Source organism: Salvelinus alpinus, chromosome 13 (genome assembly GCF_045679555.1).
Source record: "Salvelinus alpinus chromosome 13, SLU_Salpinus.1, whole genome shotgun sequence".
Classification (NCBI taxonomy): domain Eukaryota; kingdom Metazoa; phylum Chordata; class Actinopteri; order Salmoniformes; family Salmonidae; genus Salvelinus; species Salvelinus alpinus.
The window spans coordinates 21188158-21200984 of record NC_092098.1 but is presented as its reverse complement, the minus strand read 5'-3'; the positions used below and the strand labels follow the sequence as shown (position 1 = coordinate 21200984).

Below are 12827 nucleotides of genomic sequence, written 5' to 3'. Positions count from 1 at the left end.
GAAATGTGTCTTCCGCATGTAACCACACCCCTCTGAATCAGAGAGATGCGGAGGGATGCCTTAATCGAAATCGACGTCTTTGGCGCCTGGGGAACAGTGGGTTAACTGCCTTGCTCAGGGGCAGAATGACGGATTTTTACATTGTCGGCTCTGGGATTCGATAACCTTTCGATTACTGGCCCAACGCTCCTACCCGCCAGGCTACCTGCCGCGGGGGAGAGAGGGTGAGTTTTCTGACATACTGCTGTGATGTGTAGTTTCATAATAAATTACGATCAATCAAACCATTAAAGCTTCAATATGTAGGAAATGCTAGTCTTGTTTCTCGATTGGAGAATGGCTAGAGGCAGGGTTAGGGAAGGGAAATTGATTTGATCCTTTGCATTTGATGAATTATAAAGCATAAATCAATAACTGAATCTGGATGTATGATGAAACGAGGAGGAGGAGGGTACAGAGAGGAAAAGAGGTAAAGGAGAAGGGGGAGGAGATGAGCGGGGGATTAGGAGGCGGCAGAGCTCTGACGCGCTCCAGTTGGTCAGGGCCCCAGTGGGAGGGAGGGAAACAGCACTTAGCCCAGCGTGGGACTCAGAGGGGGACAGGGATAGAGTCACATATGCCCGTCTCATCTCCACACATACGCTTCCCTCCACGCACTAGTTCAGATACAACACCGATATTAAATAATTGTTTGGGGTATAATATGACAGACAGACACACAGAGACAGACACATTCACAAAAAGTCACTGCTTTAACGAGACCCACAAACATGGAATGCACTCTCCTGCTTGCATACTCACCATGCACAATCAGGCACATACTGTGCACATACAGAAGTTCACAAACCCTCTCAGTCATTAACCCACTGAAAAGATAGTGGTATACAGTACATAAATCACCTCTCACTAACACACAGGGCTCTATTTTAACAAACCTAACGCAATGGTAAATCTTATCACTGGTGGTAGCGCTATAGGTCCTGGGTGTGTCAGAAATACTTTTGCTATTTTCACAGCAGGAATGATGAGCTCATAGGCTGGCGGTGGTTTAGATTAATAAACAAGTTGTAGGTGTGACGAGAGCTTGGCCACTCACTGGTCAATCAATGTGTTCCATGGCTTTTTTTATTTTTTATTTCACCTTTATTTAACCAGGTAGGACAGTTGAGAACAAGTTCTCATTTACAACTGCGACCTGGCCAAGATAAAGCAAAGCAGTGCGACACAAACAACACAGAGTTACACATGGGATAAACAAACATACAGTCAATAACACAATAGAAAAATCTATATACAGTGTGTGCAAATGTAGTAAGATTAGGGAGGTAAGGCAATAAATAGGCCATAGTGGCGAAATAATTACAATTTAGCAATTAACACTGGAGTGATAGATGTGCAGAAGATGATATACAAGTAGAGATACTGGGGTGCAAAGGAGCAAAAATATAAATAACAATATGGGGATGAGGTAGTTGGGTGGGCTATTTACAGATGGGCTATGTACAGGTGCAGTAATCGGTAAGCTGCTCTGACAGATGATGCTTAAAGTTATTGAGGGAGATATAAGTCTCCAGCTTCAGTGATTTTTGCTATTCGTTCCAGAGTACTGGAAGGAAAGGCGGCTAAAGTAGGAGTTGGCTTTGGGGATGACCGGTGAAATATACCTGCTGGAGCGCGTGCTACGGGTGGGTGTTGCTATGGTGACCAGTGAGCTGAGATAAGGCGGGGCTTTACCTAGCAAAGACTTATAGATGACCTGAAGCCAGTGGGTTTGGCGACAAAAATGAAGCGAGGGCCAGCCAACGAGAGCATACAGGTCGCAGTGGTGGGTAGTATATGGGGCTTTGGTGACAAAACGGATGGCACTGTGATAGACAACATCCAATTTGCTGAGTAGAGTGTTGGAGGCTATTTTGTAAATGACATCGCCGAAGTCAAGGATCGGTAGGATATTCAGTTTTACGAGGGTATGTTTGGCAGCATAAGTGAAGGAGGCTTTGTTGCGAAATAGGAAGCCGATTCTAGATTTAATTTTGGATTGGAGATGCTTAATGTGAGTCTGGAAGGAGAGTTTACAGTCTAACCAGACACTTAGGTATTTGTAGTTGTCCACATACTCTAAGTCAGAACCGTCCAGAGTAGTGATGCTAGACGGGCGGGCGGGTGCGGGCAGCGATCGGTTGAAGAGCATGCATTTAGTTTTACTTGCATTTAAGAGCAGTTGGAGGCCACGGAAGGAGGTGTATGGCATTGAAGCTCGTCTGAAGGTTTGTTAACACAGTGTCCAAAGAAGGGCCAGAAGTATACAGAATGGTGTCGTCTGTGCAGAGGTGGATAAGAGAATCATCAGCAGCAAGAGCGACATCATAGATATATACAGAGAAAAGAGTCGGCCTGAGAATTTAACCCTGTGGCACCCCCATAATAACCGCATGCGGTTGTCTCAAGTTGTGTAGGTTATTGACGGTCTTTGAGTTGCTGGGGGCACGGAATATTCTCGTCCTAGTCCACTGTGGAATGATACCAACTACGGTTTATTAAATAGCATAAGCTACAGTAACGAGTATAGCAATAGTAAAAAAAAACATCCAGTGTTTGCTCAATATGTTCAGAGTGTTAGCAGTCAACATTGTTGTAATTGCCTTAAATATTTACACACCTCAAATATCGCCACTCCTCCCATCTCAGCGCAAGTGAAATGCCACCCTATTCCATATTTACTATAAAGTAACCACTAAAAAGGAGGACCTTCTTGATGCAATTAAAGCCTTTAAGTCTAGGAAAACTCCAGGGCTGGATGGATTACCAGTTAAGGTAGTATATCAAACCTTTTTGGATGTACTTGGAGGACCGTTATTAGCATGTTTTAACCACTCCTATAAAAATGGTAGATTATCAGATACTCAACAATAAGGTCTGATTTCACTATTACTGAAACAGGACCCAAGTGGTAAATATAAAGATCCAGTCCATTTAACAAATTGGAGGTCCCTTACACTTCAGCGTTGTGATGCAAAAATTCTAGCAAAATGTATAGCGCAAAGAATTAAAAAGGTACTGTCAGATCATTTTAATCCTATTAATCCAGTTTTCTTTAACATAAACAATACATTGGAGATAATGTACAGTGCTTCTTCCATTTAAGAATGATGGAGGCCACTGTGTTCTTGGGGACCATCAATGCTGCAGAAATATTTTGGTACCCTTCCCCAGATCTGTGCCTCGACACAATCCTGTCTCGGAGCTCTACGGAAAATTCATTGATTTGGAAAGGCACACACCTGTCTATATATTTCTAAACAACAGTTTTTGATCATTATGGGGTATTGTATGTAGATTGATGAGAGGAAAAATATATGGGAGATTGGAAATGATTGGAAGTGATGCAGACAATTACATTGATAGAAGCCACAATCTATCTGCGATATTAAAGCTGATCTAATTAAAAAATATATATAATAAAGAACCACTATTAAGGGAATAGTTTGTGATTTCAGATTCGGCCAAATGTACACCCATTCATCAGTTGTGTGGAGGTTGAAAGTGAATGTGTTGTCATACTTGCAGGGCTAAGGGTTTCCATCTCATGTTCTTCAGCAGTGCTGGGGTGGATGTCAGCGTGCTCTGTGGTCGCTTCTTCAGAGTCAGCATAACACCCCCGGGGTCCCCACGCAAAGAATTCACCAAGTTCTTCAACTGCCAGCCCACCTAGCGCCACACGCCAACAAACACACACACACACACACACACACACACACACACACACACACACACACACACACACACACACACACACACACACACACACACACACACACACACACACACACACACATACACACACACACACACACATACATACACACACACACACACACACACACACACACACACACACACACACACACACACACACACACACACACACACACACACACACACACACATACACATACAATGAAAAACACATAGGGCAACATTTCGCACGAGCATAGTAGTAATCATAGAGTAGTCCTATAACAGTATGTAAACATAAGATAAATGGGGATGGACAGGGAGATAATATAAAACATTTAAATGAATGACCTTCACCAGAGCTCGCTCTCAGCCAGAGAAGGTTAGCATTTTATAAATGTTTTCTGTAGGGTGTTACAAAATCAATGTCAAAATGTAGTTTTCTTTGCCCTATGTCATTATCAATTACATAGAATGAATCATTAGATTGTTCTTTACAATATTATAACCTTAATATACTTGTATTTGACAGTGTTGATGAAATAAGAATGTTAATTTGCTGTGACCGTTGCTAGTTTAGACTGTGCAACTCTTGGTTGTATCTCTTCCATATTTGGCATTGTGAGGTGGTACCATTTGGAGGTGTTTCCAAATGTTTGGACCAATCAAAATCAACTTGATATCTTCGTCATTTTCACCTCCAGATCCTTGGCTTTCATTGCCTATAATGGCGATCACTCTACGTTGAGATGGGCCGTTTCTATGCCGATTTAAAGGGAAAGACTCAGAAATACACTACGAAAACAGGAACAGATTGTCTTCGCAAAGGGTGGATATTGAAATTCAATCTCTTAGCTTTGTAAATAAATATATATTTAGTCTAATTTTAAGTATTGTATTCAGCAGATTTCATTTAGAAAAACCCATGTTTTCACTCATAAACCTGCAGCCACTAGTTAGCTTGTCAGTTGAGTTTCGAAGTTAGCGCCGTTCTGCCACGGAGCAGCGCCACAGAATTCTATTGAGCAGTGACCACTTTTTTAGCATACTGTGATGACATTCCATTCACTCTAAACATGCTAAATTCTCAGAGTAAATTGTCTGTAACGTTTGAAACATATATAGTAGAGACATGGGGTTTGGACTATTGTTTTTCTGATGAAATTCTATTTTGACTGGACTTTTCTTTTTATGCAGTCAGATGAACACTCCAAACAGCCTACTCCGACCGCTCGGAGGCATCCGCATGGTCCTAAAGCACACCATCACATTCCAATGATAAAACTGTGGTTGACAAAAATGCAATTTCAGAATGTGGGGGGGATGTCCCACCCGTCCCCAGTGAAAGTTGCACCCGTTTGTATTAACATTGAATGAATGAATCCTTTCATGGGTGAACATCTTAAATGTTGTATTGACTACTACTGCTATCTTGTCCAGGTCACCCTGGAAAAAAAGACCCTGCTTCTCAATGGGTTTCTTTCTGGTTAAATAAAGGTTTAAAAAAAAGGTTAGAAAATAGAGAGACGCACCACTGTCTGATGATTGACCTGGATGACTTCATCGCCTGCATGAATTTTCTTACAGCGGTCAGCCAGAGACTGATGGAGAGGAAGAGACACATCACACAGCTATAAAAGCACTGATGGGCCTGATGCTGTTTACTGTCATAAAGGAGATTCACTGTGACACCGCCTTGAGTGACACATCTCCCTCTGACTGAGCATGATCGATACTCACTCCCTCTGTAGTTCCAGTGATGACATGCAGGCCATCATATGTCGATTTGATGTACATGCCCTATAGAGAGACAGAGAGAGGTAGCTTAGAGCCATAGCCTGATAATAGTTTGCACATCCATATACAGTACATTACAAACACAAACATATAAATGCATACAGTACAAAGTTACAAAAAACATCCATAAATCTATATTGTACATATTCAATCGGACACTGTCACTCAGAGAGGCAAACAGACAAACATACTCAAATGTTCAAGCCTTTCCTCAGAGGGGCTGTAAGTGCATAACAAACAGACACACAGAAACGCACACGCGCGCACACACACACACATTCAGTGCATCTCAGTCTGAGTGAGAAGAGAGTAAGAGGTTTATTTTAGCCCCACTCTGCCCACTCCTCTGTTCAGGTTCTATTGACAGTCCTGTATGTGAAAAGCTCTGTTGCCTTCTGTGTGCTCTGTGGCCCTCTGTGTGCTCTGTGCATTTGTGTGTGTAGGGGGGTGGAAGTTTACAGCCCCAAGCAGGACAGTCATATAAACAGTTGAAGTCGGAAGTTTACATACACCTTAGCCAAATACATTTAAACTCAGTTTTTCACAATTCCTGACATTTAATCCTAGAAAAATTCCCTGTCTTAGGTCAGTTAGGATCACCACTTTATTTTAAGAATGTGAAATGTCAGAATAATAGCAGAGAGAATTATTTCTTTCACCTTTTATTTCTTTCATCACATTCCCAGTGGGTCAAAAGTTTACATACACTCAATTAGTATTTGGTTGCATTGCCTTTAAATTGTTTAACTTGGGTCAAATGTTTCGGGTAGCCTTCCACAAGCTTCCCACAAAAAGTTGGGTGAATTTTGGCCCATTCCTCCTGACATGGCTGTTGTAACTGAATTAGGTTTGTAGAACTCCTTGCTTGCACACACTTTTTCAGTTCTGCCCACAAATTTTCTATGGGATTGAGGTCAGGGCTTTGCGATGGCCACTCCAATACCTTGACTTTGTTGTCCTTAAGCCATTTTGACACAACTTTGGAAGTATGCATGGGGTCATTATCCATTTGGAAGACCCATTTGCGACCAAGCTTTAACTTCGTGACTGATGTCTTGAGATGTTCCTTCAATATATCCACATAATTTTAATTCCTCATGATGCCATCTATTTTGTGAAGAGCACCAGTCCCTCTTGCAGCAAAGCACCCCCACAACATGATGCTGCCACCCCCGTGCTTCACGGTTGGGATGGTGTTCTTCAGCTTGCAAGCATCCCCTTTTTCCTCCAAACATAACGATGGTCATTATGGCCAAACAGTTCTATTTTTGTTTCATCAGACCAGAGGACATTTCTCCAAAAAGTACAATCTTTGTCCCCATGTGTAGTTGCAAAACATAGTCTGGCTTTTTTATGGTAGTTTTGGAGCAGTGGCCTCTTCCTTGCAGGGCGGCCTTTCAGGTTATGTCGATATAAGACTCGTTTTACTGTGGATATAGATACTTACGTACCTGTTTCCTCCAGCATCTTCACAAGGTCCTTTGCTGTTGTTCTGGGATTGATTTGCACTTTTCGCACCAAAGTACATTCATCTCTTGGAGACAGAATGCGTCTCCTTCCTGAGCGGTATGGCGGCTGCATGGTCTCATGGTGTTCATACTTGCGTACTATTGTTTGTACAGATGAAAGTGGTACCTTCAGGCATTTGAAAATTGCTCCCAAGGATGAACCAGATTTGTGGAGGTCTACCATTTATTTTCTGAGGTCTTGGCTAATTTCTTTAGATTTTCACATGACATCAAGCAAAGAGGCACTGAGTTTGAAGGTAGGCCTTGAAATACATCCACAAGTACACCTCAAATTGACTCAAATGATATCAATTAGCCTACCTAGCTTCTAAAGCCATGACATCATTTTCTAGAATTTTCCAAGCTGTTTAAAGGCGCAGTGTCACGCCCTGGCCTTAGTTATCTTTGTTTTCTTTATTATTTTAGTTAGGTCAGGGTGTGACATGGGGGATGTTTGTGTGTTTTTGTCTAGTCGAGGGTGTTTGTATTGTCTAGGGGGTTTTGGTAGAGTTTATGGGGTTGTGTTCAGTGTAGGTGTTTAGGTATGTCTATGGTTGCCTGAGTGGTTCTCAATCAGAGACAGCTGTCTATCGTTGTCTCTGATTGGGAGCCATATTTAAGGCAGCCATAGGCATTAGGCAGGTTGTGGGTAATTGTCTATGTCTAAACGTTAGTAGCTTGTGTCTGCACTTTCGTTTTGTAGCTTGTAAAAGTGTTTTGTTTCGTGTTCATCTTCTCTCAATAAAAAGGAAGATGTATTCGTATCACGCTGCGCCTTGGTCCACTCTTTCACCAGAAGACGATCGTGACACGCAGTCAACTTAGTGTATGTAAACTTCTGACCCACTGGAATTGTGATACAGTGAATTATAAGTGAAATAATCTGCTTGTAAACAATTGTTGGAAAAATTACTTGTGTCATGCACAAAGTAGATGTCCTAACCGACTTGCCAAACTATAGTTTGTTAACAAGAAATGTGTGGAGTGGTTGAAAAACGAGTTTTCATGACTCCAACTTAAGTGTATGTAAACTTCCGACTTCAACTGTAAGTGCAAGTTAGGGCAAACATGCAGGTTTTAGATAACGGTTTATATCCACATACTGTACAGGACAAATATACTAAGTAAATACATAGTAGTAACTCTCCAAAAGCTATTACCCAGAAGAGTGATCTGTCACCCAGAAGGAGTGCATGTTTTGTAGTTGTGTTAGAGAAAGAGAGAAGATAAGTAAAAGGTACAAGACCTTCTAGTCTGTACGTCTGAGTATCTGGGGAGTCTTACCAGTCCCTCAGTGGACTTGATGTTGGCCAGCTGAACCACCTCCAAATGGGCTGACTGGGACACCATCGGGTCAGAGGACAGAGAGATGATGTGATCACACACTCCAGATAGAGTCTTACACTGTAGACAGAAAGGATGGAGAGTAGGGAAAGAGAGAAAACAGGGATTTTAGATGGATTAGGGATGAGTCGCCAGACAGTAACTGAGTTATGGGGACTCTAATTATGTTTGGATGCATTGAAAGGAATGGAAATAAGTGGGTCCACTCACCACATGGAGAATCTTATTTTCTGTCTCATACACAGAACAGTCCTGCCAAGCAGAGGGAGATGTAGAGGTTACCACAGGACAACGTGTCAGAGAAGTGATTATTCCAGTTATACCAAGGTGGCAATATGAAAAGAACAGAGAAGTTCAGCACTGATGCCCCCCTCCCACACAAACACACACAAACAGTCCGCTACGAGTCCCTCTGCCTTGTCGGGAGCATGCGTCCCTCTCTCCGCTCCTTCTCTCTCTCTACAGACGATATCTCCTGGCCATCAGATAGACTCCATAGACAGCCACACATGGATGAAACCTCTGCTGCTCTTTGTAAACACCTCTGCAGCCTTGGACCAGGCCCTCTCGTAGAGCCTGTACCCCAGCCAATCCCTGTAGGACCAGGCTTGAACTCACCCTTCCTCCCTCCCTGCAGCCCTCCTCCTACAGTACGTTGTCCTGCTCTAGTGAAGACGGATGCCTCTATACAGTCACAGCCTTCCCCTATTTATATCTATTGGAACAGCTCAGTTCTGCTCCCGCAGTAGGAATTAGAGCAACACAGAGAAACCCATCCACATCCTCCCAGCGTACACACATACTGTATGGTAGGCAGGCAGGCTGTCATGCTCTTTACAAAAGGAAAGGCTCCATTTGAGTAGCCAGAGGCTGTCTTTGCTCAGTTGGCATGATGACACATACAGTTATTTCCAATAGCAGAGCAGAGAACACAGGTCCTGTGTTGACTAACTCAATTTAAAAAGGCCTTTGAGACATGTTTGTTATAACAGTGGTTAATGCTAGCTAGTGGTACAGCTGTATATGGGACTGTGTTTGATGGCTTGCCTGCTGTACAATCGTGGTGAGCTCTAGACACAGCTGAATCACATTGTTTCTTGTCATGGAGTAGTCTGCCACTGCTGCGAACGGAGACCTGAAAAAGAAGTAGCACCTGGAATGAACCATTAGATCATTCTTCATTCGGATCCCTTTGAGTGGACAATGCATGGGGGTGAATATGATGTGTGTATCGTGTGTCATATTATATATGACAATGACAGTTATCTATGAAGCTGGTATTGTTCAGTTCTTAAACTAGAGTGCAAGTCTAGGGAATCAAACTAATAATGCAGCTTTCATACAAGTTTGTCTACTGCATATGATAGTCTTAATACACCCACCCACACGCTGGTCCACACGCACAAACACACACACAGACACACTGTCTGGCAGCAACTCATAGAGGACCTGAGGAGGATACACAGCAGCTCTTAACAGCTCTCATGGCCAACCTCTCAAAAACAACCCTTACATAAAAGCTTTACTCATCCTTTGTTCGTCAGCTGATTGCTCATGGAGATTATGTAAGGACATAGACTTTTGAGTGGTCGAAAACAGACCCTGTCTGTCTGCTACCCAGTGAGCCATCTCTGACCCTTGACCTCTGAATTAATTATGGGTAAATGTTCATATGACACCCTATGGGTCTGGACCAGTGGCGACTCGTCATTCAGGTCAGGTGGGGCAAAAAAAAAATTGGGGGGGGGGCTTGCCTGTTTTGCTTGTTATTTTGGCATTTACATGTCACATATCAATTTGCAAACAATGTAAATAAACAAAAATTTAACCGAGTTAATAATAAAGCTGCATACAAACATGGTCTCTTTTTGGTTTTCTTGAGTAAGGCAGCTCCAAAATGCAGGTGTTTCAGCTTAGCTCAGTGCTTTCTGTGGTGGTGGGGGTAGCCAGCATGATTGGCTCAGTTTTCTGTCACTCATGGGACAGTACGTCACCCCCAATTCTAAGGTTAGAGCTCGAAAGTTTTTGCCCCTTGGGTTCTGCTATAGAGTTATATTAGAAGTGCCCATCCAAGAAGGCTCAAGATCATTGGCCACAGACAGAATGACATCAAATCACGTTATATCTACAGTAGCTTTGATTGGACTTTAAAAGTCTTAGCTAGCAGTCATTATCATGAATCAACAATCTACAGGCAAATTATTTTTAATCCTTGTCATATAAAGAGAAATAATGAAGAGAAATGATGGATAAAACGTATCGGTGCTCATCGACCATTGGAAATAAAGATTACACAACAAGTTGGAAATCGCAAATACAACAATGAGTCTTTTGGAAGGAATCAGTGGCTAACTGCAAGCAGTGCAAAGCAATAAGTAACAGTAGTCTGCTATTCAATCGAGTGGCTGTGTGTTTTCTTTTCCGAGTTCCTACCATAAATCCAGAGAATGCCAGACTTTGATGACAAAATTGATGACAAAACCGCCGCGTCACCTTCATGTTTAAGTGAGCAAATCACAAGCCAAGGTGAGTCCAAAAATGTCTTGTATGCTGCTGCATAACAGATGTAATATGCCAGGGAGATATGTATACTGCAGCTGAGAGAGTAATACTAACTGTATGTTGTGTGGTAAGCTGTTAGTTGCCCATGTGCTTCACCCTAATCATTTGGTCAATTTTCACCAACGCGGTTTCGTAAACACATCGTTCGTGGCCGGTGTGTGCTTGTTTGCCTATCACCTGTTTAAGAGAAATGTATTCATCAAATATTGTAAGAGCTTTCATTGTCTGTTTATATGTAAGAACGGCCTATGTTCTGAATTCTGTCACTGTACATTTCAAAAATGCTGAACAAATAGTTATATTGACTACGTGGCAGCAGGTAGCCTAGATCGTTGGGCCAGTAGCCAAAAGGTTGCTGGATCGAATCCCCGAGCTGACAAGGTAAAAATCTGTTGTTTTGCCCCTGAGCAAGGCACTTAAGACGTGGATGTCGATTAAGGCAGCCCTACGCACCTCTCTTATTCAGATTTCAGTTGAATGCATTCAGTTGTACAACTGACTAGATATACCCCTTTCCTTTTAGTCCGTCGTCTCTCACTCATTATTGTCTTAATCGAAATTATGGATTGCCTCTTATCCACTTGTCGTCCTCTTATGCCATAGTTTGTACATCTCAACTGTCAGTAGAAACCATATTTGTTTAAGCAAGTCATCCATATCAACTCTGTTTTTTAAAAGGCAGTAAATGAGGCTGAATGAACTGTAGCAGCGGTAAGGTGTTGGGACTGCTGTTGGGACAGCATCATGCAGGCCCTAACAGTTTGTGGCCACTGTTTGAGTGCAATTCATGTATTCTTTAGTGTTGTGTTGTGGCTTTGCTGGCATGCATCCCACATGTTTTTTGTTTGCCCCACCAAGATTCACATGTTAAAACCGCCACTGGCCTGGACAAAAGTAGTGCATTACATAGGGAACAACCTTTGAGAGTGGTCTGTGTATGATAGTGTGTCTCTGAGCATGTACAGTGTGTACAGATGCTGTCAAATATATTATTGCACTTTACAATGAAGTGCAATGGAGCAGAATGTTCTGTTTCCTCTTTTCAAAACTGGTGGAATGTGTGTGTGTGTGTGTGTGTGTGTGTGTGTGTGTGTGTGTGTGTGTGTGTGTGTGTGTGTGTGTGTGTGTGTGTGTGTGTGTGTGTGTGTGTGTGTGTGTGTGTGTGTGTGTGTGTGTGTGTGTGTGTGTGTGTGTGTGTGTGTATGTGTGTGTACTGTAGCTCTTTGCAAATCTCACCTATCCAGCCATGCCAGCAGGCTCTTGGCTGCAGCAATGAGGTCCACCACAGAGGTGAGGAAGTCGTTGGGCAGCTTGTGGGTGGCGCGGCCGTCATAGTGACCACTGCGACGCCTCCCTGTGATGAAGTTCTGCAGGTTCTTGGCTGAGGCATTCAGCTTGTGGGATAGAGTCTTCAGATTCTCTGTCTCCAGACCGTAGTTCTGAGAGAGAGAGAGAGAGAGTGAGAGAGAGAGAGAGAGAGAGAGAGAGAGAGAGAGAGAGAGAGAGAGAGAGAGAGAGAGAGAGAGAGAGAGAGAGAGGGGGGGGATTTGGTCGACTCTCGTTGTCATTATCATTTATTACAGGGGTGTTATTGTTGTTTTATTTGGGATTTTGGATGATTTCTGTTGTTGTATGTTTCTACAGAACCCTCATGAAGAGGAGATGGTGCGTCTCAACTGGTTTTAACCTGTCGATATCAATTCAAAACAAACTACAGAAACTTCAGAGCCAATATATTACACAATTACAGGAAGTTCACTGACATGGAGTGCATTTTGCCAAAGAAGATCTTGACTATAGTGTGTGTAAAACAAAGTGCACACTAACCAGTAAGTCACATCCTTTACATGTGAAGGAGAAGGAGTTACTTGTTAAGGCTGT

General features: G+C 42.7%; 1 protein-coding gene across 7 annotated transcripts in view; it reads right to left on the bottom strand.

Moving 5' to 3' along the window:
• LOC139537335 (connector enhancer of kinase suppressor of ras 2-like) overlaps window positions 1-12827 on the bottom strand; it is a 41797-nt gene that overhangs the window by 15218 nt on the left and 13752 nt on the right. For 4 of the 7 annotated variants that reach the window (XM_071338522.1, XM_071338527.1, XM_071338525.1 and 1 more), the window contains exons 3-9: window positions 12183-12385; window positions 9432-9537; window positions 8595-8636; window positions 8325-8444; window positions 5476-5535; window positions 5268-5336; window positions 3562-3708 (exon numbers count right to left, since the gene is read on the bottom strand). In XM_071338522.1, coding sequence (XP_071194623.1) covers window positions 3562-3708; window positions 5268-5336; window positions 5476-5535; window positions 8325-8444; window positions 8595-8636; window positions 9432-9537; window positions 12183-12385 — 747 coding nt within the window. The remainder of the gene's footprint in view (window positions 1-3561; window positions 3709-5267; window positions 5337-5475; window positions 5536-8324; window positions 8445-8594; window positions 8637-9431; window positions 9538-12182; window positions 12386-12827) is intronic. The other 3 variants (XM_071338524.1, XM_071338526.1, XM_071338529.1) reach the window with 1 other exon arrangement.